This window comes from Euprymna scolopes, chromosome 11 (assembly GCF_053919585.1).
Source record: "Euprymna scolopes isolate OS-2025 chromosome 11, ASM5391958v1, whole genome shotgun sequence".
In the NCBI taxonomy this organism is placed as follows: domain Eukaryota; kingdom Metazoa; phylum Mollusca; class Cephalopoda; order Sepiida; family Sepiolidae; genus Euprymna; species Euprymna scolopes.
In genome coordinates, this window is record NC_136492.1 from 44,148,782 (window position 1) to 44,175,249 (window position 26,468).

At 33.9% G+C, this 26,468-nt stretch overlaps 2 protein-coding genes across 2 annotated transcripts in view; both read left to right on the plus strand.

The window, feature by feature from the left end:
• Positions 1-3,167: 3,167 nt before the first annotated feature.
• Positions 3,168-3,644, plus strand: LOC145288135 (uncharacterized). The gene has a single exon (XM_080136196.1). It carries the CDS (start codon positions 3,168-3,170, stop codon positions 3,642-3,644), a length of 477 nt encoding a protein of 158 aa, XP_079992322.1.
• A 3,023-nt stretch (positions 3,645-6,667) lies between these two features.
• LOC145287848 (myosin-VIIa-like) overlaps positions 6,668-26,468 on the plus strand; it is a 534,923-nt gene continuing 515,122 nt past the window's right edge. The window contains exon 1 of the mRNA XM_080135723.1: positions 6,668-7,133. The gene's annotated coding sequence lies outside the window, so the exon portion shown is untranslated. The remainder of the gene's footprint in view (positions 7,134-26,468) is intronic.

Sequence of the window (26,468 nt, forward strand, 5' to 3'; positions counted from 1 at the left end):
GACGTACTTGGCTTTTATATAGATAGAGAATTGCATCAGTAGTGAGATATCTTCTGGAGCGGTAGAAGGATCCCACCATCTTTCCAGCGACCTTGGCAACAGACTTGATGTACGCGTTCCATTTCAGATCAGGAGTAAAGGTCAAACCCAGAAGCTTGTCAAAACATGAGGCCTCACCCAGACGAGAGCCATCCATCACAATTGATGCCAGATGGGGATCAGAGCGTTGATGATGTAAGGATAGGAGTTTGGTTTTGGGAGATAACAAGATGACAGAGCAGGTGGACACTGTTTCTACCATAATAAATTTGGCAGTAATGCATGACGCTGTACCCACCCTTGTTCCTTCCGTAACAGAACGAAACAGGGAAATGAGGATGCCAGCCAGTAAAGACAATGACTGTTGCTGGACCCTCTGTAAAAAGTCATCTATTTTATATCCGTGACAGCACCAACAGATAAAATTTTCTAAGAGACACTGGCGCGGAAGTAAGTGTAATCCCACCGCTGACCAGTCAGAAGATTACGACCCAATCATATCACTTGCAAGCAGCCAATGGTACCAAGATATCCACATTCGGGGATAAATCACTGACTATCAACATCAGCTTGAGGCGAACTTTTATGTGGATTTTTACCATAGCCAACATAACAACGCCCATAATAGGAGCGGATCCTAGCGAAATTCAACTTGCCTGTGGACATGACCAACCACACATTAACAGACAACCAAACGAAGTTGGTGGACAGAGAAGTCTCCAATCGATACCAGTCAACAGGTATCAGTTCAGTCCTACCTGAGGACCCATCTATCTGTCGATTACTCCAAAAATATCCACAGCTGTCTCAGCGATTCAGGGACACGGCCATGAGCAAGCATAGTGCTAAACACTACATTAAAACAACCGGGCAGACATTTAAAACCGAATAAATACCGAATAGCGAAGAAAGAATTTCAGCACATGATACAACAGGGAATTATCCGACCCTCAAAATGTAGAAAATGTATAAGGAAAATCCTTTAAAAGTACTGCGCCCTCTGTAGATGTATAATGTTGCAGCAACTTAAAGCAATTCAATAACCAGTAAACACCAGTTCTGCACGGAATCCAACTAGCAAGGTACCTAGACGGACGCGAACGGTTACTCAGAACGGACCCAACAATCGGTTACTCAGAACGGTCTCAACAATGGTAAGATATGCTCACACCCACACGGCACGAGAAGCAACAGCAACACGATTCCCGACCAAGTCAATCATCGCTGTCCCAACGTCTTTCAATCACCCGCTTTTATGGTCGTTGCAAGCTGGCTAAATTTGCATATTGCAAGAATTCATGTGACTTTGCGAGATATCATCCTTTACAAAAGACGGCGGCCGCTATCTTGATCTTTCTTTCTCTATTTTCGGTCGGCGACGCCGAGCCGGCCCCGAGGTAAGTCTTTCCTTTTCGTCCGTTTCTCTTACGCACCCACACAACACACAAACACGCGGGCGCTTGTCTCCTGGATGCACATTACACAAAAAGCGCATGGTCTTCTCCCTTACACATGGTGCAAAAACTGAACTAAGTGGCGATTTCAAAAAAAAAACTGAACCATGTGGCGATTTCAGAAGATTAAATGCACAAACTTCACTGGACAGTTACCCTATTCCTCACATCCACGATTTTGCGATCAGATTACAGAATGCAACAACATTTTCAAAGTTGGATCTAGTGAAGGCATACTACCAAGTCCCCAAGAGGAGGATATCCACAAAATAGCCTTGACCACATCATTTGGACTTTACGAATTCACTCGCATGCCCTTCGGACTTTGAAACGCAAGTCAAACTTTCCAACGCTTAATAGACAAGGTTTTCGGAGAATTGCCATTCATATTTGCATACGTGGATGACGTCCTGATTGCTAGTAAAAACCTTGACGAATATAGACAGCACCTGGATCAAACTTTCCAGAGATTATCTCACTACAGCCTAAAAATAAACGTAGAAAAATGCATCTTCGGCCAATCAGAAGTTAACTTCCTCAGACACATGATCGACAAGGGCAGAATATCATCACTACCCGAAAAAGTGAGTGTCATCGCTAATTTTCCACAGCCCACATCTCTTCGACAAGTCCGTCGATTTATAGGGATAATCAACTACTACAGGCGATTCTGACCCAACTGCTCTGAAATTCTCGCGCCACTAACATCGCTGTTGCAGAACAAGACCAAGAACCAACAGTTAACATTAGATGGACAAGCCTTAGCAGCTTTTACTCAAGCGAAGAAAGCCCTAGCAAATTTCACAAAGCTGACTTACATAAATGACAAGGAAAATACCAGACTCACACTTACAACGGACGTCAGACGTAGCCATAGGGGCGGTCATAGACCAGCTGACCAATGATGGGATGACCCCTATATCTTTCTTTCGGCTAAGCTAAACAAAACACAAAGAAAATACAGCACATTTTCGAGGAAATTATTGGAAATTTACCTGGCGATTAAACATTTCAAACACATTTTGGAAGGCAGAAATTTCACGATTTACACAGATCACAAACCATTAACTTATGCGCTACACACACATGTAGACAAATATGGCCCATGAGAGATCAAACATCTCGATTACATTGCACAGTACTCCACAGATATAGGATACATGAAGAGCCAGGAGAGCATTTCTCTAAATTCCAGCTCGCTAAGCATGGAATTGATAGCACGTGAACAGGAATCAGACACAACGCTTAAAGATGTTCAGGAAAACACATCCTTACAACTCAAAAAAATGCCCGTACCCTTCAGTACAGCAATTATTTATTGCGACCCGGCAAAGAAACAACCACGACTGTACATACCACCTAACCTCAGACGACAAGTTTTCATGTGGCCGAATATGTACACAGATATTCGAAATTGCATACGTGCATACCTTGTCAAAAGCACAAATTTCACAGACACACGAAATCAACACTGGGTTCTTTTAGCACACCCGATGCTAGATTCACCAACATCCACATCGATTTGGTAGGACCGTTACCAACTTCAAAGGGACACACCCACATCCTGACTATCGTCGATAGATTCAGTAGATGGCCTACTGCCATAGCCGTTAAGACGCAACAATAGCTTCAGCTTCAACAATAGCCAGAGCCATACTTCAGGACTGGATAGCCATGTTCAGAGTACCCACAGTCATTACGACAGACAGAGGTTCGCAGTTCCAATCGACACTCTTTGCGGAATTCAATCAATTACTGGGAATGAACCACGTCAAGACTATGGCATATCATCCATCCTCGAATGGCTTGGTTGAACGCTTTCACAGGCAGTTAAAAACCTCCCTAGCAATGAGTCTGAACAGCAGAGACTGGGCAGATAATATACCTTTGATTCTATTAATGATACGGAATTCTGTAAAAGAAGACTTACAAAGCACACCGGCGGAGGTAGTTTTTGGTTCCACTTTGACTTTACCGGGTCAATATTTTGATCAACACACGGAGATCTCACCTACAACCACATTCGTAACAGAGTTGAAAGACAAAATGTCTTGTCTAAATTTCACAATCACCAGGAGGACAGACAGACAATCCTATATCCCAAAAATCTTCACACCACCAAACACATATTTGTCAGGAACAACTCAGTGAAAAGGCCATTTTGTCCAAATTATTCGGGTTCATACTCGGTTCTGGACAGGCAAGATAAATATTTCACTGTTTCAAAAAACGGAAAAAGAGACACTATCACGTTGGACCGACTTAAATCGGCATACATAGATTTTCAGATCATTCCCCCACTGAAGCAAAAGGTTTACTTCACAAGATCTCCAACTATAGTATAGCTGGAAATGTCTTCTCAATTATTAAATCATTTCTCTCTGATAGGTTGATAAGAGTAGTAGTTGATGGGCAGAAATCAGAAGCTCTCAGTATTAATGATGGAGTCCCTCAGGGGTTCATCCTGGACCCAACTATCTTCCTGATCTACATTAATGATCTTCCAAATCACATCCTTATATCATTCGTAGACAATTATGCTGATGACACTACTATCTATGGTAGCACATCTAAGACTGCAAACGACCAAGTTCTCTCTGATTCTCTCTCCTCTGATCTTGAGCAAGTGGTACAATGGGGAAAGAGGTGGCTTGTTAGTTTAATGCATCTAAAACCAAGCTTTTATCTTTACATCATCAACGCTCTGACCCCATCTGACATCAATTAAAATGAATGGCTCTCGTCTTGAGAAGGCCTCATGTTTTGACAAGCTTCTGGGCTTGACCTTTACTCCTGATCTTAAATGGAACACATACATTAAATCTGTTGCCAAGGCCGCTGGAAAAATGGTGGGATCCTTCTATCGATCCAGTAGATATCTCACTGCTGATGCAATTCTCTATCTATATAAGAGCCAGGTACGTCCAAGGATGGAGTACTGTTGCCACATCTGGGCAGGAGCTGCTAAAAAGGACTTATCCTGCCTTGATAGAATTCAAAATAGACTTCGTAGCCTCGTAGGGGATGTCCTTTTTTTCCCCTGCATCCGCTTTCTCATAGAAGAGATGTTGCGAGTTTGTCTCTACTTTATCGTTATTTTCATGGCAAGTGCTCGGCTGAGCTCCAATCTATGGTCCCCCCCCCTCGCCAGACTTTCACAAGAAACACCCGTCTAGCAGAAAACACTATCACTAATTTCCCCAACTTTTTATCTGTGCCTAAACCTAAACGTAGATACCATGAAGAAAGTTTCTTTCTTAGAATTGCACGCCTGTGGAATTATCTTCCGTTTTCCTGCTTTCCAGCTGACTACAATATGGTTGTCTTCAAGTCTAACGTAAACAAGTTTTCGATGAACAGTTTTTACCGAATTTCCATCATTAACGATTACTATATTGTCCAATTACTGTAGACTCTTTAATCCTTATCCTCGAGTGGCTTCTTGGCCTTGATAAGTGGTGATACCTATGTAAAAAAAAAATTCTTACAGAACCTACTGTTGTACAGAATGCCGACGCAACTACCAAAACGAAAACCGGCACGAAAGTACAGTACACTGACCAAAACGTTTTAAGGAATACGTTACATATTAAAAAAAAAAAAAAAAAAGAGAGAGAGAGAGAAACAGTTTTATATCTTTTTTTTTTTTTTTTTTTTTTTTTATTCTCGGGCAGGGGGGGGGGAGTATTTGTGCTGTCACTCACACACACAAACAACAAGAAGCCAACTGACAGACAACGCCTCTTATACAGGTGCGTAGACGCGCCCCAAATCAAAGTATCACCTATCTTGCTAACTTCTCAAGACGTTAGTAACAAATATTAAAACAAAAATATTTCGGCAGTCTTCTTGCAGCTAAGTCTCGTCCAAGTTCAACAACTCTAGAAGGGTCACATCAGTATTTTACACCGTCAAATCACGAATATTACGAATTATTAGTTTTAAAATAAAAATTATTAAAGTTTTAAAATAAAAAAATGTAATTAATATAAAATATATTATATAATTAATATAAAAAAATATGAAAATTTATTTCATTCCCATCTAATGGAAGAGTTGTGGAGACGGCGTGAGAAAGGACACGCATTTCCACGAATTATTAAAAGCATAAGACAACAATACATTTTTTAAGAAATGTTTAATTTTCAAAGTTGTTTTATTGTGTATAAATTTATATTTTGTTACGTGGTTCATTGCTTCAGATTTTATTTTGTTCGTTTTTCTGTTAAGACAATAATACACTTTCTAAAAATTGTTTCATTTTTCTGTTAAATAAATAGTTATAAATATATAAAATTGTATATTTTGTTCGTTTACTTTATTTAATCAAGTGATTACTTCCAATATTAAAAGATTTTTTTATATTAATTACATTTTTTTATTTTAAAACTTTAATAATTCTTAGTTTTATTTTTAAAACTAATAATTCGTAATATTCGTGATTTGACGGTGTAAAATACTGATGTGGCCCTTCTAGAGTTATCGAACTTTGCCGGGACTGAACTGCAAGACTGCCAATATTTCTTCTTATTAATATTATAAATAATAGTATTTTAGGTATTTGATAAAAAAAAGGTACTTATACAGTTTAATGAAGACATTCAAAAATGAAAATATCGAAAAAGGTTATATTGTACGTATCCGTTTTGACTGAAGGTCTCCGAAAAAAATTTCATTTAATTTGATCGAATAGTTTTTTTTTTGTTTTGATTTTTTTTTTTTTTTTACAGCGGAAAAACACGTTAGACAGCGCGTTGAAGTCAGCCATTATGAAATTTGTTAAACACGCCACGGGGAGATAACTCCATGTAAAGCGACGACACTCCCTAGCTTTTTTTCGTAAAAATCGAAACTTTTGCTCGATATCATAACAAATTGTTTTTTCGCTGTAAAATAAAAACTACTTGAAGAAATTAAGTGATGTTTTTTTTTCTTTTTCGGGGAACTTCGTTCCATAATGGATACGTGCAATATAACCTTTTTTCGATATTTTAATTTTTTTATGTCTTGATTAAACTGTACAAGTATCAAAAAAGAATATCTCAAACTAACGGGAAATTGGCAATAGTGAACGTTTTACTCGGCGAAGATAGGAAGTTCAAACTAAGAATTTTAAACTTTTAGGTGTGATCAAGTTTTTTAAAAATATAGTCACCTGCTAAAATAATGACGTCAGAGCGCCGACACCAGTTGAACAGGTAGCAAGAAAGAAAGAAAAGAAACAGTGTGGCGAAATGCACCCCCTCATCTCTCCTTCACCGTCACGTCCTCACAAGCAACAATCACCTGCTAAAGGCCGGTTTGCTAAAGAACCTGTTGAAGTTGACATTTTTTTTTACTTGAGCTTTATTTTTTATTTTATTTATTTATTACATTTTTTGGTTTTGTAAAAAAAAAATTATAAGAAAAAAAAAAACAACTTTCTGGTGATCGTATCGCTAATCAGTGATATTTACCTGTTTGACCAAATAAATATTATTCAAACGGACTGGAAGTAAAAGTTTTACGATAATTTGTCCAGGTAAAAATGGGCGTGTCGGATGATAATTAAACCCGAAGTGGCCTGTCCTCGCACGCTGGAGCGCTCAACTAGACACACTATATAGATATGTATGATTATAAGTCGTCCTCCAAATACAGGTGAGTTTTTTTTTTTCTTCCCCCCTTTTTCTTCTTGTGACCCACCTTTTAATAGACCCTATAATTTCTCCTCCATTTTTGAATGATTAAAGTTATATTCGTTTCTTTTTAATATCTTGTTTCCGCATGTTACGACGTCGCCATATTCGATTTGTTTTCGCTAGTTTTGTTTTTTTATTTTTTTTTTTTCATATGTGATTCGTTTATAGTATGGTTTTAAATTTATTAACTATTATATCACCAGTCTATCCATCGTATAACTTATCTAGACTTTAACTGTCGTAGTTTAGTATCTAAAAAAACAAAAACAAACAAACCTGATCTCAAATTTTAACGCCACGATTTAGCCTCACCTTACCGGTTGTCAAATTTAGTCCTTACGATTTCTTTTTCGATAATTTACAGATGTAGGTGCTTGTGCAGTTTATGGACCGTGCTATTTATTTTATTTTTTCTAGATAGACTTTTCAAGTTAAATTTATTTTTGCGATATCTTTTGTTGGCAATGTGCGGAATCTAAACTGATTGTTCTAAGGGGCTTAACTCTATTATACTAAGAATTATAAGAAAGGTGATTTTTCAAGTACTTTATTTAATGTAACAAAGTTTTATGACATTAATAACAAGAAAAATTTTAAATGCGATCAAATTGTAATGTTTCTTAAACAAAAAAAAATTGATTTAGAAAAAAAAAGTTGGTCACGCACTTATTGATCCGTGCTGAAATAACGTTATTATTTAAAAAGCCATTCTTAACATGGGGAGGATGTTTTGTACCTATTCTGTACTTTAACCTTACAATTGAATAAAAAAAACAACAAAAACGGTGCTCGTGCAGAGAGTGTTCCGCGCTATTTTTTTAAATCGTATTTTCAAGTTTAATTAAAGTTTTATGATATGTTTTTTTTATTCAACTGTAAAGTTAAAGTATAGAATAGGTACAAAACACCCTCCTCTCCCCATGTTAAGAATGGCTTTTTAAATAATAAGGTTATTTACGTCCGCGGCGAGAGTGATAGTACCAAAAAAACATATCATAAAACTTTAATTAAACTTGGAAACACGATTTAAAAAATAGCGCGGATCAGTAAGTGCATTCATTAGTACCAAAAAGTTTTTTCCAACTACTTTAATAAAATAGAATTACCTCCCTTAGAACAATGAGTTAAGATTCCGCATTGTTCTTTTGGGAAAAGTGCAGACTCTTAAGAACTCATCCAGCTACCCATGTTAAACATAGGTTCATGAATATCATTATTTTAGCACGGTCCGTAAACTGCACATTTTTCTCTACTTGGCACAAAAACTGAATATCACTCTGAGGTCAGTTTGCATGGGCGAGTTTACCCCCACCCCCTCAACCCGCATCCCCTAAATAAGGAAATGACCTCAAAATTTGTTGCAGTCGGCATTCCTTGATGTATATACACCTTATCGACCGGTAATAAGTCAATCTACTTTCCAGAAGGAGGATAATGCCTGGGAAGATTAGAAAAGAACTTTACACATATCTGAAGACTACTCCTGTAATTTACACGAGTTTACGGAAACTGAAACTCATTAATTTCCTGTTAATCAACTATTTGTTCTTGAGTTTGTTCCCAAATAACTATAATTTGTCAGGGAAACTTTAAATACTACTCAGTTGTAAAGTGCTCTTTTTTTTCTTTCTTTTTTTCTTTAAATTTAAGGCGTGTAAGTTGTTTAAGTATCGGTTAAAATGTTTTGTTTGTACTTGTTAAAGTGAAGTAGGAAAGATAAAAACTACCAGATCTGGTGATTTGTTGATTAAGAATTATAACAATCATCGAGGAAAGAAAATCTGGTCAATGTTAAGATTCTTTCCAATTCTAAAAAAAGAAAAAAAAGAGAACTTTACAATGACGACTTTTATAGGTTTTCGGGGGTGCTGAAAACAAATACTACATTTAAAGTGGCACAAAGAAATAGTTTTCATGATATGGAGAAAATACTTTTTTCAAAATTGGGGATTACTTTTCTATATGATTTTAACGTAAGATGAGCACCCACTTTCTGACCACCTAGTGATAATGCCGCAAACAGTTTTCCGGATGTAATTCCTTGTTATTAGTGGTGACCATTTGATAAAAGCTACCAGATTTGGTAATTTGTTGACTAAGAATTAAAATAATCATCGAGGTGTAACTTACTTTTTAAACAAGTCTTATTTAAAATCCCACCCCCACCCACCTAAAAAAAAAATCAGTCTACTTTATTTTAGAGTATTCCCCGTGAACAGTAACACACTGATAATTTTTTTAATACTAGTTTTGTATTAGAGTGGGGCAAAAGTGATGCCGTTTTTTGACGTTCAACTAATGACATTATTTTTGCACCTAATAAATAAATCTACCGTAAAATTATCCCCCGCCCTTTCGGGCCATTCTAACTTTTTAAAGCGGTTAACTAAATGTTAACAATTAATTCTAAATACGAGTGGGATCATTTTACGTTTAATTTATATGAAACTGCTGAGTGCTGCTGCTGCTCTAAATTCTAAAATACTTTTTTTTTTTTTTTTTTTCCCCATAAATCACGTCACGTAATCGCTTATGAAAATAGAATCTCATTTAGGTGTGTAAATTTAATTAAGGGTGTTAACCTGCAAATTTCCGTTTGGAGAATATGAAGTAGACATAGATGAAATGTTTCTGAATTTTTTAGATAAGCATTGATAATGCATATTATTTCGCTTATTCAAACTACTATTCTCAGCTTAAGCCTTATTTTCACATTTTTTTTTATGAGGATTGATAACTTGTATTTCGATTAGTTAGACTACTATTCTCATCTTGGTTACTAGATTCACGAACGTTTCGACGGATGTAACCGTCGACATTTTCAGATGCACCTTTTTAAACTTGAGAACCTTCTGGACAAAATTTTGAGAAGATGCGCCTTTAAAGAAGGTTGGAGGTTACGTCGACCGAAACGTTGTGATTATAACACCAAAGATGAGAATATTAAGGTTTGTTTTACAATAGATTGAGGTACGAAAAAACGTGGTAAGGAAATAAATATATAACAAATGTTACCAAAGGCAGGATAAGTTACTCTTCTACCTAACTGATTTTTAAAGTGTGTTTTAAGTGTTAAAAGTAAGTAATGCTGTGAGCACTTCAGTTAAAACACAAAGATGACGCCATGATGTTCTATCTCCTTTGGAGCTACGAGAATCGATCAAAACCTCGAAAAAATGGAAATACTGTTAAGAATCGACTCAATAAATATCACAGTAATATTTATTAGGTTGCTTTCTAGCAATATTTTAAATTTTTTCATTAAGTCATTATCAAGATTTCACAGATGTAAGAGTTTTGCTAGTTATATAATTCTTTACATTCTTAAACACAACCAATCGTCGTTTATACCTGACAGCACAGTTATAAAACACGCGCCTTAAAATAAATGTTTAGTAAACAATTTCACCAGGTGAAGAAAAAAAAAAGTATGGTAGCATCGAATTGTAATAATTAAAATAAATGTTTAGTAAACAATTTCACCAGGTGAAGAAAAAAAAATATGGTAGCATCGAATTGTAATAATTAAAATAAATGTTTAGTAAACAATTTCACCAGGTGAAGAAAAAAAATATGGTAGCATCGAATTGTAATAATTAAAATCACCAGCTTCATTTCTAAGCATTAAAAAAAACACCCGTCTAGCTGAATCCACTGTGAAAATTTCCCCCACTATATCTGTGCCTAAATCAAAACGTGGATTCCATGAACAAAGCTTCTTTCTTAGAACTGCACGCCTGTGGAACTCTGTTCCGTCTACCTGCTTCCCACCGGACTACAACTTGGATGTCTTCAAGTCCAATGTTAACAAATTCCTAATGAACCGCCCCCTTAAGTAAACACTTCATCAAATCTCCGCACTAATATAATGTACTTGCAATAACCCTTATCCCTGAGTGGCTTCCGGGCCTTATCACTGTGTAAAAAAAAAAAATAAATAAATAAATAATCCCCCCCCTTTTTTTTTTCTTTTAACAAGGTTTTATTAGTTAGAACCAACTAAATTAGATAACTTCTTCAAAGCAATTATTTATTTTTAAAATAATATTTCAGCGGAAATTTTTAATAGATACTGTCGGAATGTCCACCCACCGCCCACCAAAACAATAAAATTATCGCAAATAATACATTCTTCTTTTTATAATAGTTGTGTAAAGAAAAAAAATTATTTTCTGGTTTCATACTTGTTGAATGGCATTGTAATGTAATTTGAAGATCATTCTAAACGTCAACGGCTGAAAGGTTTCTTGTGATTATTCTGCGAACCAACTTTTGACGTTTCTGAAGAAACCGTGGCACAGTGGTTAGAGTTCTTGGGAAAATCATTTGTAAAAGTAACCTTCTCCTGAAGGTTGAAGGTTCAATTCTCAGTGTGGGCAACCAAAAAATACAATTGTGTATTACTTCTACCTAGTCATGGCTGACAGAACAAGAGCATGCTACTCTTGTGAATTATATAAAAGGTTCCATTCGAAATTCCATCCAAATTCCGAGTTTGACAAGATACACATGAAGAAGGTCAGAGGTTACATAAACAAAATCACACTCGAGATGAGAACACAAGTCTAATGAAAGCAAAAAAATATGAAGAACCAACTTTTGTTTTGAAATACACTCCTCACATAACAGCCATATTGAAGCTGTCTCATTGCAACCATGTGGACCATTGATAATGCTTCAAAAATCTAAAATCAAACAAAATATTGGTATAAACACATACAATAAATGTCACCAATTATGCAAAAATGTAATGTTTTACCAGTATTTTAGTGCTTGGTTTTTATTTTTGTTTTGTTTTATGGAAATTGCTTAAGACAATGCATGAACCCACTTGATGTAAGGAGCTAACAAGAATGAAAGATGATAATTGCAAAGTTGCCTATTGACGTTAATCTTGAAAAGACCAAGACTGTTGGTAGAAGGCAAACAGTGAGCAGAAAGGGAGTGCCAGAACCTTGCATTTCTTAGAAAGAAACGACTGAAATAGGAAGCTGTTTTTCGATGAGGTATTAAAACAGTGAATTGATGGTGATCTCTAAACTAACGAGTGAAACAAGATGGAATAAAAGAAGCAAGAAATAGATCAGACAATTCTGAAGGATACATGCCATAATAGTATTTGCAGAAAAGACTGAGACTAGCAACATCACATGTGTAAAAGAGAGGGATTGCGATGAAGAATAAGAGTGGGACCAATTGAATTACAGATACGTTTCTGCAATTTATCAAGAACCTTCGAATGGGACACAGATCCACCAGCGCAAATACGACAGCAGTTGTAGAGATAGAGAATAGCTTTAGGTGTGAGAAAGAGTTTAGGGTGATAGAGAAAACCGATTTTACAAGAAGCAGAAATAACAATGTTCTCCAAAAAAATTTGATAAGAAAGACCAAGAAATTTGAGTCAATTTCTCATTGAGACCAGAACCATCCATAAAAATCTCAGAAAGAAAAGAGACGCGCTTGCGATTGAAGGGCAATAACTGAGTCTTAACAGAATCAAACAAAACAAGCCATTTCTTACCATAACTAAACTGAGATCAACTTCTTGATCAACTGCATGTTTCAACTGACCCGAGGAAGATGAGTGATAAGCAATACCAGAATAGAGGATGGTGTCATCAGCATAAATGTTAATTTTATGAATAATATTCTCTTGAAGGTCATTTATATAAAGAACAGAAACCGTGTTTGATTTAGAATAGAGCCCTGAGAAATTCTGGCATTGATAGGGAAAAAAAAATGAAGATACTCCATGAAGAGTTACCCACAACCTTTGATTAGAAAAAAGAGACCTAACAATGTTAAGAAGTTTACCACCAATACCAAAACCTCAAAGTTTATGTAGAAAACCAGGATGCCACACTGTCAAATGCCTTCTAAATGTCAAATGCAATGACACTACTCTCTCCTGAATTATCCATAAAGCGATAGATATGTTCAATTACAATAATTAGTAGCTCAGGTGTTTAACAAAAACCACTAAAGTCATACTAAACATCACTAAAGAGGTCAAGACTTTCCATAACATGAACAAGCCTGCTGTTGGCCAACCTCTCAAAAACTTTACTAATAATAGAGAGAAGACTAACAGGACAATATTTAGTTGGGTTGGATGAATCACCAGCATTTTTCAAGATAGGGACAACAGAGGAATCATTCCAACATGAAGGGAAACAGGACTGAGACAAATGGATATTGAATAATTTCGAGAGGATAGAAAAAGTTTGCGCATACAACATTTGAGAACAATAATAGGAATCAAATCAGAATTGGAAGCCTTAGACTGGACAAGACCAGCAAGAATTCTAGCAACCAACTTTGGAGTGGTAATTACAGTATCAAGAGATTGGTCAGTTTTTGAAGGATAATTTTGAAGAATAGCACCAGCATCACTGATAGAATTGTCAGCAAAAAGATGGGCAAAGAGATCAGCCTTATTCTTAGAAGATGAAATGACTGGAAGACCATTAAAAAGAGGAGGAATAGCAGGCTTGTCAAAATAACACGATTGTAGATTCTCTAAAAATCATGAAAGCCAACCATTTGAGATGAGATAATCACAAATTCTTTGAGAATAGCTAGACTTAGCCTCAGAAATTACTCTCTTGCAAGCATTTTTAGCTATTCTATAGGATTATCTAGATACCTCAGAATAATCCCAACGATGCTGATTGAATGATTATAATGGGCAATGACAGAAGCACAAACATGAAAACCAGGGAAGAGAATGAAGTTTGGTTCGAAGGTGTCAATTCCAACAAGAATCCAGACAGTAAACTCCTTAGCAGCATCATTCGGAAATAGGACCTCACGTGAAACGTCACATAGGAAGCTGTGGAGCCCATCCCAATCATCCCTTTTGTAGTAAAATATCTTCGTATGGAGAGGACAATCAATTGAAAACTTAACAGAAAAATCAATCTCAACATAACAACAGTATAATCAGAAGAACCCAATTGAAGAGAAGAGGAAATAGAGTACGATTCAGGAAAGGAGTGAGAAAAAGATCGAATAAAGATGGTTGATGAAGGTCATTATCAGGAAAACATGTAGGAAGGATGACCATTTGGGACAAGTCATGAGCTAGAGAAAAGTTAAGATGGATTTCACTAGTAAGATCTGTGTGATTTAAGTGGGAAAGCCAGCCAGTTAGCCAGAATCATGAGCATTAAAGTCTCTGAAGACAAAAAGTTTTACAGATGAAGTTATAATGCATTATCAATACTGTTGGATATAGTATCAACACCAGAATAGTTCCTGTCAGAAGGGGAACGGTATAAAAAGAACAAATAGGAAGTGAAGTGCAACAAAAACAAAAGGACATCCATGAGATTCAAGACTAGGAAAACATACAATGGAAATATCCTTGCAAAGAAAAATAGCAAGACCACAGGAATGCATGGAAGCGTGTAAATGGACAAGAGGCAAATAACCGTCCACATGTAGATCATTGTTATTGATAGAAGAATCTAAATTAGTCTCATAAAGAGCAAAAATGTGAGGATATTTGTGCAAAAGAAAGAACTGAACGTCAGTAAAGTATAAACTGAGGCTTCTGATGTTGCTATAAGAAGTGTTTGTTGCGTGGATCTGTAGAAGGCATGATAAAATAAATAAAAAAGAGACAAAGGAAGCATCACTTCAAGACTGAAAGAGACCTCATTACTAGCATCCAATCCCCTAGATTCCAAACAGGCTAACATAAAAATATAAGCTCTTCAAGAGACCAACAGAGAAGGAAAGGGTTACTAGGCAGACCAACAAAAAATCTACCCCTAAAATAACATTTTTTTTTTAGTTAGACTACAGTTAAATGTCCTTTTAAGCAAAAACAGTGTTACTTGTGTAATTGAAAATAACAATAAATCTAAAAATTGTGAAATTTGATCAACTAGATCATTTTTCATATGTAAAAGTAATTTTTATGAAAAATCGTATATTTCGCTGTTTTTTTTTCATACTGATAGTCAGAATATGGCCGAAAGCAGGAAATTGAATTATCTCCCCTGTTTTTTTAATTTTGCGCAATGTTAATAAGATCTATGCATTTTTTAAAAACTAATAGCAGATGTTTTACTTTATCAAATTTCATAATTTTTTGATCTATTGCTATTTTCGAGATGACAAGTATGTAAGTAACATTGTTTTTGCTTAAAAGGACATATTTAAAAAATTGGCGCTGTACTTTAACTATAAGCAAGCACCATATTTTTTGTAATTTTCAATGTTTGAGCAATTATCTAGGATCTATGTTTCTGTAATGAGAACGCCCCAAACAAACTTAACATTACTTTTATTTCAAAGTAAATAAATGCTTTGAAATAAGATAAAACGCAAAACTTATCTAGGTAGGTAGAAAAATAACTTCTCTTACCTTTGATAAAATTTATTTATTGTATATATTTTTGTTTCATTTGCCTTTTTTTTGGTTTTGTTTTGTTAAAAATGCTCCAAACAATTCTACTTTCGATTTATTCTAAGTCACAAATAAAGAATTAACACACATACACACACAAAATATGAAAATCAGGAAAGTTATTCCTAATATGTATGAAATTAAAATATTGATTCAACCTGACTGAGTAGTTTTAGTCTTTCTAATTTGAATAAAATTATTCGTTCAATGTCAAGATTTTTTCCAACTCTAAAAAACTTTCACAGTGATCGCCACTTTTTGAAAAATAATTTCTTCATATTATGAAAATTATTTCTCTGTGCCACGTTTAAATGTTATATTCGTTTTCAACATCCCCAAAGTCATCATTGTAAAGGTCTTTTTGAAGTTGAAAAGAATCTTGACATTGACCAACTATTCTTAGTTCTAACTTAGTTGATATAACTGGAGATATCCTCTTCAAAGTAAATACTTTTGATTCAAAACAAACTGGGGCAGTAATACATATTAATCTCATTCGAGTCATTGCTTCGTGACACTTAATAGGAAATAGATAGTGGCAGCCGATTTGACATAATAACGAGTATATTTTCTTCATACGTCACACTTATTTTTACGGGGGAGGAAAACTGGTTTTCTTATAAAAGGTTCAACTAAATTCCTAACCATGGTAATATAACTTGATAGTTTACTCTTAAAATTATATTCCATGGTTATCCTGAATAACCAACACAAAAAAGGGGTTGAAAAACAAATAGCCAATAAAATAACTGTTACCAAAGACAATAAAAATAATCTTTCTTGAATTATTTAAAAGTGTTCATTCATTTTAATATTTCATTCAATATACGATAGTTTTAACATGACTTTTCAAAATAGCCAACTACAGTTTTTGGAAATTAACAGAAGATTTATGTCATTTTAAATTTCGACACTTTTTAAATAATTTCTTTAGATTTTATTGAAAAATCGATTTTTTTTAATGACGTCTTACTTTCTGTGATGACACTGCTCTACTCGAGGAGATGAGATAGACAAAAAGATCTTGGCCGTCTGCTCGACTCGTCCTTCATTTAAACATTGCATTCAGGCTGCTAACAAAGCAAGGAGTATTCTATTTCTCATACAACATTCTTTGTGCAAACTCACTCCTGAAATATTTCACCTTCCTTATGTCTTCCTCATTAAACCACTGTTAGAGTATGGTGTTCAGGCCTCTTCCCAATATCTAATATGTGATATCCAATATCTGGAGAGAGTTCAAAGGCTGACTACTTGTATGGTGCAAGGTCTAACAAATCTGCCCTATGATAGCCGACTCAAAAAAAAATTAACCATTTCTCTCTTGTGCGCCGACAATTATATGGTGGTCTGATTTTGGCCTACAATCTTCGCAAGGTCATTATCATATACCTCAGAACCTTTTGTTCACTTTTGCACCAGAAAGAGGACTACGCAGACACTACATGAAAGTTTTTCACTGCTGATTTTGATTGAACCAAAGGAGAATTGCATTTTCAACTCGAATCCCTGGGCCTTGAAATAGACTTTCAAAGGAAGTAATAAATTCACCAACAATGCAACAATTTATGGTAAATTTAGACAGGTTCTCTACTACTGTATCCTCTCCTCTGTAAATTTTTATCACCTTTTACCTACATCACATTGAAGCATAATTGTTTTATTTTTTGCCAAATAAATTGAATTGAATCTTCAGTGAATTATCAGCAAATACAAATATTTTTTTTATTTTATTTAGTTTCACAGTAAGAGAAAATACAACAGAGGGCAGTGGGACAGAGTCACTGACCAAAACAAAACTGAAAAGTAAAGAATCCTGGGCAATGCCGGTAGATACAGCTAGTAAAAGGTGAAGATAAGAAATGGTGGTTGTAGTCCAGAATTTAACCTAATTTTAAAAATAAAAGTACAAAGTTTTATTATTTATGTACCTTTCATGGAATTAAAATGCCATATTCCAAAAATCATGAAAATTGATGAAGTAGTTTTCTTTTTACGATTTTTAGCGAGTGATAGTATATTGTAGCCATTACAAAGCTGATCATTATCTTGATAGATCTAATTGTGTTGTCTCCCTTTATTTATTAAAGGTGGCGGAGTGAAACACACCATCACTTTTTTATAAAATTTGATTTTCCTAGTAAAAAGGGTATTTTTTAATTGTTCCCCCCCCCATCCCATAAAGGAGTTTTGCAAAAATAAAAACAAAAAAAAAATTTCTAAAAAACAGTATATACGCAAGTGCCAAAAACTTAATTCGTTAGCACCTCTATAGTCATAGACTTTAAGAATCTCTATGCATTTCGATTTTTTTTTCTATTGTAATTAAATGCTTTCTTTTTACTTTACATTATAACATTGTGTTGCTTAAGTTATGACAGCACAACAAGCGCACTATTTTCACCTATTGAGTCCTTCGTCAACCTTATTTATGATATTTCAACTTTTGTGCTACCATAGTTTTACACAGACAACATGGCATCACCCGTAATTTTATGTAACAATAAGCAGAATGTCAAATTAAAGTTTAAAACATAAACTACTTGTTTGTTATCTAAATCCTATGTTTCTGACTATTGTAGTGTGCATGATGCAAAGTAGACTATCTGTGGTGTGGCGCTTTTATTCAGAGCAGAATAACAGTAAAGAAATAACATTATACACCCTAGGCCATTGCCATAAATAACTAAAAAAAACAAAAAACTTCAATGCAAATAAAAACCTGTTCTATGAAAGATAGCTTATTAGACCATATTTTTTTTCCTTATCCATCAAGATTGGCCTAGATTACTTTTTACTATCTTACTAACTGCTTACCCAGCGTTGCCCAGGAGTTCTTATTTACTTGCCTCCTCACAAGAGCAGAGTTAGACCGTCATCACCGTTAGACGCAAATTCGGGTTTTGATATGAGGAAAATTCAACTCCCAAAAATAAGGGTGGATTGGGACAAAACATTTTAATTATCTCAGTCTAGAAGGATTTCTCCACTGACCGAGGACAAAAAAACAAACTGTCAGAACATATACTACACTTTATTTTTAACAAAAAACGTTGAGTTTGTCTTTTATTTTTTTCTGCTTTATCTTTTTACTTTTTAAAGTGCATAGGTACTTTCATTCTATTTTTTTTTTTTTTTCTTTTTAATTAAACATTTCAAAACTTAAATTAATAAATAATGAAGCTAAGAGCCATGAAAGCCAATTCGGGAAATGGGGTGCTGATTACATGATGGCTATAGCGAGTGAAAAACTAGCTACATAGTGTCAGACTTCTATATAAGCAAAGGACAAAAGAGAGTGAATATTAATGAAACTCAAAATAGAATTTTTAAAAATGTTTAATTTTATGCTTCATATATTTTTGTCTTTATTCCCCCCACTCTCTATCTGTGTCTAAATCTAAACATGGATTCCATGAACAAAGCTTTTTCCTAGAACTGCCCTCCTTCGGAACTCTGTTCTGCTGGCCTGCTTTCCAGCTGACTACAGTATGGTCATCTTCAAATTCAATGTAAACAAGTTTTTGCTGAGTCGTCACCTTAAATAATCAAAGTATACCAAATTCCCACCATTAACGATTCCTACACTATTGTCCTGATGACTACCGTACACCAATCAACCCTTATCCTCGAGTAGCTTTTGGGCCTTGATAAGTGGTGACTCCCTTGTAAAATAAATAAAATGAAATAAAATGCCAAATGAGTAACTCTATTAAAGATAGTCCGTTCATAAAGGCCTCTCTAATTGTAAACACCTTCAAGCAATTCCACATTTAAAATATTCAAAATGTTTTCGACATTGCATAATTCTTTTTTGTGACTAGTTACAATGGATTATAGAAAACCTTTTTCATGATCTTTAAATTAAGTTCCCTACATCAAACGACTGGTCCTGGGTATGACCTTAAAATGTATCCAGCATTCTTTAGGCCTCAATTTTGGAACTTTGGGGAGTATAGAGTTACCCATATTTACCTGTCTCATCACACGGCTTGAATGTGACATAGTCGAGCTTAATATGGGTTACCATTACTGTTGTGTCCCCTTTGATTGGAATGGCAATATCTGTCGAGTCTCGTCAGTATTGAATAGAGTTGATCAAAATTAGACTATTCATGTGCTACATATGTGCCAAAAAAAATTAATCTACAAGGCATTCATATACAAAATGGAATCTATTGAAATATATTTGACAATGGAAAGAACTTGAATCATGGAAGCTTTTTTTTGTACTCTTTACAAACACTTGTTTTTCTTCAACTTTACAACATGGCAAGAAAGAAGAAAAAGAAAACAACATACTGAGGATGGAGTTTAGTTCTGAAATATATTCATGTTATAAATTTCAAACATATAAAATATTTGTTTTCCTAATATTACGTTGTGATTTGGCTTTCAATTGCTTTTTTTGTTGTTTTTATACTAATGTGACCAACGAAAAATAAGATACTTTAGAGTTAGGATTAATGAAATTGGCAGTTGATGACGAATACTATGAGAGGATTGGAAACCGGGTGAAATGGGTAGAATTTGTATTGCTTTCATACAGAAGCAAGTTAGGTTTGATTTAAGTGGATTTCAATTTTTGTAACATAGACCTAATATTTGAAAAAACCTGATAGCTGGGATCTGTTAGTTTGTGGGTTTAGTATTAAGTAAATTAAAAATGGATAAAAAAAAAAAAACGAACTGAACATGAAAGTTCATAACCCCCTCCCCTTTTAATTATCTTTGAATGTGCTAGAAAACCAAATGTCTATTTAGTTTTTAATAATTGTTGCTTTTAAAATGTAATGGGGCTGATAAGCAATATGGATTTCTAAATCACCTGTGGTGATAAAAACCAACTTCGACAGGCAAAGTATGCCTTCTGATCTGTGTCTAGGGTAGAAGACAGACGGTGACTTTTTTTCACAAAGAAATAAAACTGGCATTGGTTATAAACAAATAGTTGAGACAGTCAACTAATCCCTATCACTGGCAATGCTGGGAGTCATTACACCAGCCAATCATTGAAGCCATTTCTGAAATTAAACATAAACTGATGAAATGTGATTGTTTACTAGTTTTTGTCTTCTGGATGATTCATGTTTATATCCTAGTGATTTATGTTTCTGGTTGTTTTATTTCTTCGCATGTAGTTTCTGATGACTGTTCTCTCTTATAACCTTGTTCATGCTTCTAGTGATCGTTTTCATTTCTTCATCTGTTGTTCTTAGTCATCATTCCTACTTGTTCTTGGAAGGCAGTTCATAAACTCAAGCAGCTCAAACTAAATAAAATCTTCAGTTTTAGAAGAGAATAGCTACTCATCTGATGTTTGATGTAAAAGATCCAGTTGTGTATCATTGTGTGCATGACCTCATCGAACAAAACTCTTAATTTGAAAAATGTTTTTGAAAATGTTTGAAAAGACATTATTATTAATTTATTTAATGTTCTGCAGTTATCCCAGACTCGGAGATTGGCAATGTATCAGACTTAGTCTCCATGCAATTCAACCCAAAGAGTGAATGTCAGTCATGTTGCATGCAGTCTATGCATTCAAACCAGGTCTTCCTCTATCTACCACACTCCATTCCCTAGAATATCCATGCATGTTATGGAGTTGATGCCAGAGGTGGCATGTGATACATCGTCAAACCACCTAAGATACCGAGCATGTAAGGTATCTACTAATACCAAGTTTCTGATGAAGCACTATTGAAAGGATTTTTTTCAAACGGTTCACAGCCAGATGTTTAATCCTTGCATGAACATTACACCAAAGCTGTTGCAGATCAGAAGTGTTTGAGGCCTATTATGTCACTCTGCCATACAAGATGGTAGAGCAAGCACAAGCTGGAAAGACTTTGCCCCAAATCTTGAAGGAAATATATCTAAGACATTGTTTTATCAAGTGTTTAATCTTGAGCGACCTTAATCAAATTATTTTTAGAGCAAAGCATGTGCACTAAGTCGACAATTGGAAATTAAAAACAAAGACCGTTTGCTATGAAGGAGAACAAGAGGCATAATTTATTCATGGTACAAAGTTTTCTTAAAATAGAAACACCATAGACTTTCGTTGTTAATAATGCAATGGTGTAAGGAAAATTCAAGAATTATTATTTTTTTTTTTTGTATTTCATTGTGTGAGATTAAAGAAGATAAATAACACCTGTCCTCGATTGATGACTTTTCTAAGAGAAATTCAACTTGTTTTTTTGTCATAAACAATCTCACTGGAACCAGAATGGTTTGCATAGAAAACTTTTTCTTTTTCTTTTATACACTTTTAATAAGAATGCTGGTATATTTGTTAAAAATGGTAAAAAAAAACAAAAAAAAAAAACGAACTGAACATGAAAAGTTAATACCCCCCCCCCTTTTTTATTTTCTTCAAATGTGCTAGAAAACCAATTGTCTATTCAGTTTTTAATAATTGTTGCTGTTAAAATGTAATGGAGCTGATATGCAATATGAATTTCTAAATCACCTGTGATGATAAAAGCTAACTTCGACAGGCAGGAAAGGTTTTATTAGTTTATAAACAGTTGATTATTTTTTTTTAATTTTAAATTGGTCATGTGACTTGTTTTTGTAGAAATAGTAGTGACTTGTTTACCGGAATTTTGAATTTATTTTCTCATTTTTCTATGTTTTTCCAATCGCCCTCCCCTGTATCCAATTCTAATCTTTGAATCAACATAAACACAATTGCTTCTAGATAAAAAAAAAATAAGTTTCACAAATTTCCTTAAAGGTTAAATTATCTTTGCAAGTGGCAAGCTTAAGTCAAAAGTTAGCATAGTACTTAATCAAAAACGTAATCTTGTTTGTTTTGTTTTGTTTTTTTACAACAAAGATTTTATAATCCCAATAGATTTTAATTATTAATTTCTTTAAAATTAAAACTAATATCCACTCAAGCGTTTGAGTGCCCTGAGGAAGAGTTCTCCTTGGATCACCAATACTTGATGTATGCAAATAACTATATATTAATCCAAATTTTAGGAATTTTAAGCAAAATCTAATTGAAAGAAATTTTTTAAAGAAGCAAGCATTTTTGGACCCCAGTGTTTTGTGGAAAATATTATATGCAGCTTAGCTTCCTTGTAAAATGTTACTTTTATTAATAGTTATGTAAACCTTTTAACAGTTTATGTATAGTTTTCAATTACAGAATATAAACTTCCCTTTTAAATGGTGTAATATGAGTGGTGTATTCGTACATGGTGTAACTAATTCAATATAATATTGAGTGGTTACTTAAAATCATATTTAATGTTGTGCATTTTCAGTCTATTGTTTTCTTTTGAAAATTTTAATTCAATTTTTGCATAGAAAATCTGTTGGGTCTACATCATTTTGTAATATTTATTTTTAGAAAGAATTTTATTTGTTTTCTAATCTTCTATATAATAAAATGATTGCAGAAATTCCCCTCTGAAACAAAGTATCATAGGTTTGCAACAACAGATGCTGCATACAAATTCAATATGTTTAAGCTATTAGTCACTATCTTATGTAACTTTGGAATGTAATTTTAAACACATTTAGTTATAATAAAATGCTACATTGCATCCGAGGAGCAGCACCATCACAATTGCAACATTTTTAGAGGAAGGAGCTCCTATTTTTCCCTCTGGATATTTAGTCCTCCTATCACCGCCAGTTAACGCCGGGAGGAAATCTACACTTTAAATTGTAGTTACACCATCATAACTGGATCATAAACACATAGACATAACACAAGTTTTCCCTTTTCTGTGGCTCCCTTCAAGAACCCATACATTCTTATTGGCTGAGTGCTGAAAATTCTCAAATTCCAGAATTCAAACCTGTTAAATAAATGAACACTGACTAACATTAAAACATGGTGTCACTAACAGACATGTTTTAAAGCCTAAATTCTTTTTATTTTTCATACAATAAATCGTACATGTCATTAATAAACACTTTCTTATGCACTTAGATTATCGTGCTGTTTTTTAGAATGGTATTTACAAGTTCTTACAGTCGTGTTTGTTTGCTTGTGTGTGTACAATAGACTAAATTTTTTTCAATTTTCATTAAATACTTCTTAGATGTTATTACTAAATGTTGTGCTAATGCAATTATGTTAGCGAGCTATTTTTTAGAATCATATTAACAAGTTATTACATTTTTTAGAATCGTGTTAACAAGTTATTACAATTTTTAGAATCGTGTTAACAAGTTATTACAATTTTTAGAATCGTGTTAACAAGTTATTACATTTTTTAGAATCGTATTAACAAGTTATTACATTTTTTAGAATCGTATTAACAAGTTATTACAATTTTTAGAATCGTATTAACAAGTTATTACAATTTTTAGAATCGTGTTAACAAGTTATTACAATTTTTAGAATCGTATTAACAAGTTATTACATTTTTTAGAATCGTGTTAACAAGTTATTACAATTTTTAGAATCGTGTTAACAAGTTATTACAATTTTTAGAATCGTGTTAACAAGTTATTACAATTTTTAGAATCGTATTAACAAGTTATTACATTTTTTAGAATCGTATTAACAAGTTATTACATTTTTTAGAATCGTATTAACAAGTTATTACATTTTTTAGAATCGTATTAACAAGTTATTACATTTTTTAGAATCGTGTTAACAAGTTATTACATTTTTTAGAATCGTGTTAACAAGTTATTACAATTTTTAGAATCGTGTTAACAAGTTATTACAATTTTTAGAATCGTGTTAACAAGTTATTACAATTTTTAGAATCGTATTAACAAGTTATTACATTTTTTAGAATCGTATTAACAAGTTATTACATTTTTTAGAATCGTGTTAACAAGTTATTACAATTTTTAGAATCGTGTTAACAAGTTATTACAATTTTTAGAATCGTGTTAACAAGTTATTACAATTTTTAGAATCGTGTTAACAAGTTATTACAATTTTTAGAATCGTGTTAACAAGTTATTACAATTTTTAGAATCGTGTTAACAAGTTATTACAATTTTTAGAATCGTGTTAACAAGTTATTACAATTTTTAGAATCGTGTTAACAAGTTATTACAATTTTTAGAATCGTGTTAACAAGTTATTACAATTTTTAGAATCGTGTTAACAAGTTATTACATTGGTGTTTGCATGCATGCGCCACATCATCAGGTTCAGTTAAATCATAAAGTATGAGATTACTTTGATGAAAAATGAATTAACTTATATTTTACAATATCAATTCTTAATAGATAATGTGTCTTGTTTATACTATAACAAAAACTTATTTTTTAAAAATTAAATAAAACAAATTCAATATATGCATAATATTGCTCAATATATATGCATAAAATAAAACTTCCATATTAAATTTTTTTTCACCATTTATACATCTCTGAGGTCGCTGTGGTTCAAGAGATAGGTTTAGTTTATCCAACAGAATATGATTTGGCGGGGGTTGTTTTATCAGCCTATGTGGTGTTTTTCCTTCAGGCATCATTACCTGTTGAACTGCTGGAGTCTTTAATGAGATGAGAGTGAGTATGAACATTTTTAAAGTGTGGTATTTTGTCCTCAGCTGTAGGCAGTTGATCTTGTCTGGCCTTGAATACTAGATCATTTCTAACTGAGGAATTGTCTATTGGAACATAATGCAATTTTTAAACTTTGCATTAGCCTTCCATGTCACTGGAAGTTTCTACTTTAGCACTTATGGAACTTGAAGGCTTGGTGATTCTCTGAATGATGCACCAGTAGGGACTTAACCATACAATCGTCACTGACATTGCCACAGAGAGTAAAAGTAATCCTATCTTTCATAGTCTTATGCCCAGGCAGCTCCTTCTCTCCCTCCATGATATAGGTCCGTGTGGTCTAAAATGCTACCAAAGGTAAAATAAGTTGCTCTTTTGTAATTAAGCACTTAAAAAATTAGTACAAACTTTTTCATGTAGACAAAACGAATGAGAAAAAAATGCCCGCCTTTTCTCTTTATATTCTTGCAATTGTGTCACCTAACAAATGAGATATTTTCGGTTGGATATAAAAAGCCTAATTTTTTTTTTTTTTTTCAGAAACAAGGTGGATTTGAGATTTGGATGTCAGAATAGCAAGTTTTGTCAAGAGTGTGTCATGTTCTAGTGTTGAGTTATGACAGTGTCGAGATTTGGAGTAGTGAGTTTTTGGCAGCAGTGTGTCAAGATTTAACATTTGATTGCTTTAACCATAAAAGTCCTTTTTCATCACAATTAAAAATTTTCTGTTTAATATAGTCTTCCTGTAGAGTCAGTTTCTTAAAGGTTTTAGCCACTGTTGTGCCTGAGCTTGCAGCCTTCCCATGCTGCACCACTGAATGAATGCCAGTCCGTTTCTTGCATTTCTTGAACCACCTCTGTGAAGCCTTGAACTCTAGGGATGCCAGCTGCAAGTCCCATGATATTCCTTCTCCTGAGTCGTCTTCTACCTGAGTAGACATGAGGTCACCGAAAATGCTGATGGTTTTCTGACAGATTATCGTCTTGGTGATAGCTTCTCTTATTTAAAAGAACAGTCATGCTCTTAGAATGTGTTGCTGCATTGATGGTTTCCTTCTGCTTCAGGGTGGTACCAATCATAGATGGTTTTCAGCCATACTCCTTCACAATAACACTACCGCATGCCATCTTCATTTCTTGATTTTCTTCAGTTTCTTTTCCATACAATGATCTTCTTTGAACATCAGCATCATTGTTCAGACTCATGGCTACAGTATGGGTTTAATAAAGCAACACCAAGCACAGCAAACATGGATAATAGCAAAAACTAGCTGGGGATAAACAAAACCAAAAATTAATGCATGATAGGAATTTTTTTTGAAAAACAAAAAAATCATTCAAATCACTTGTTTATTTTTTACTTTTCTTTGACAT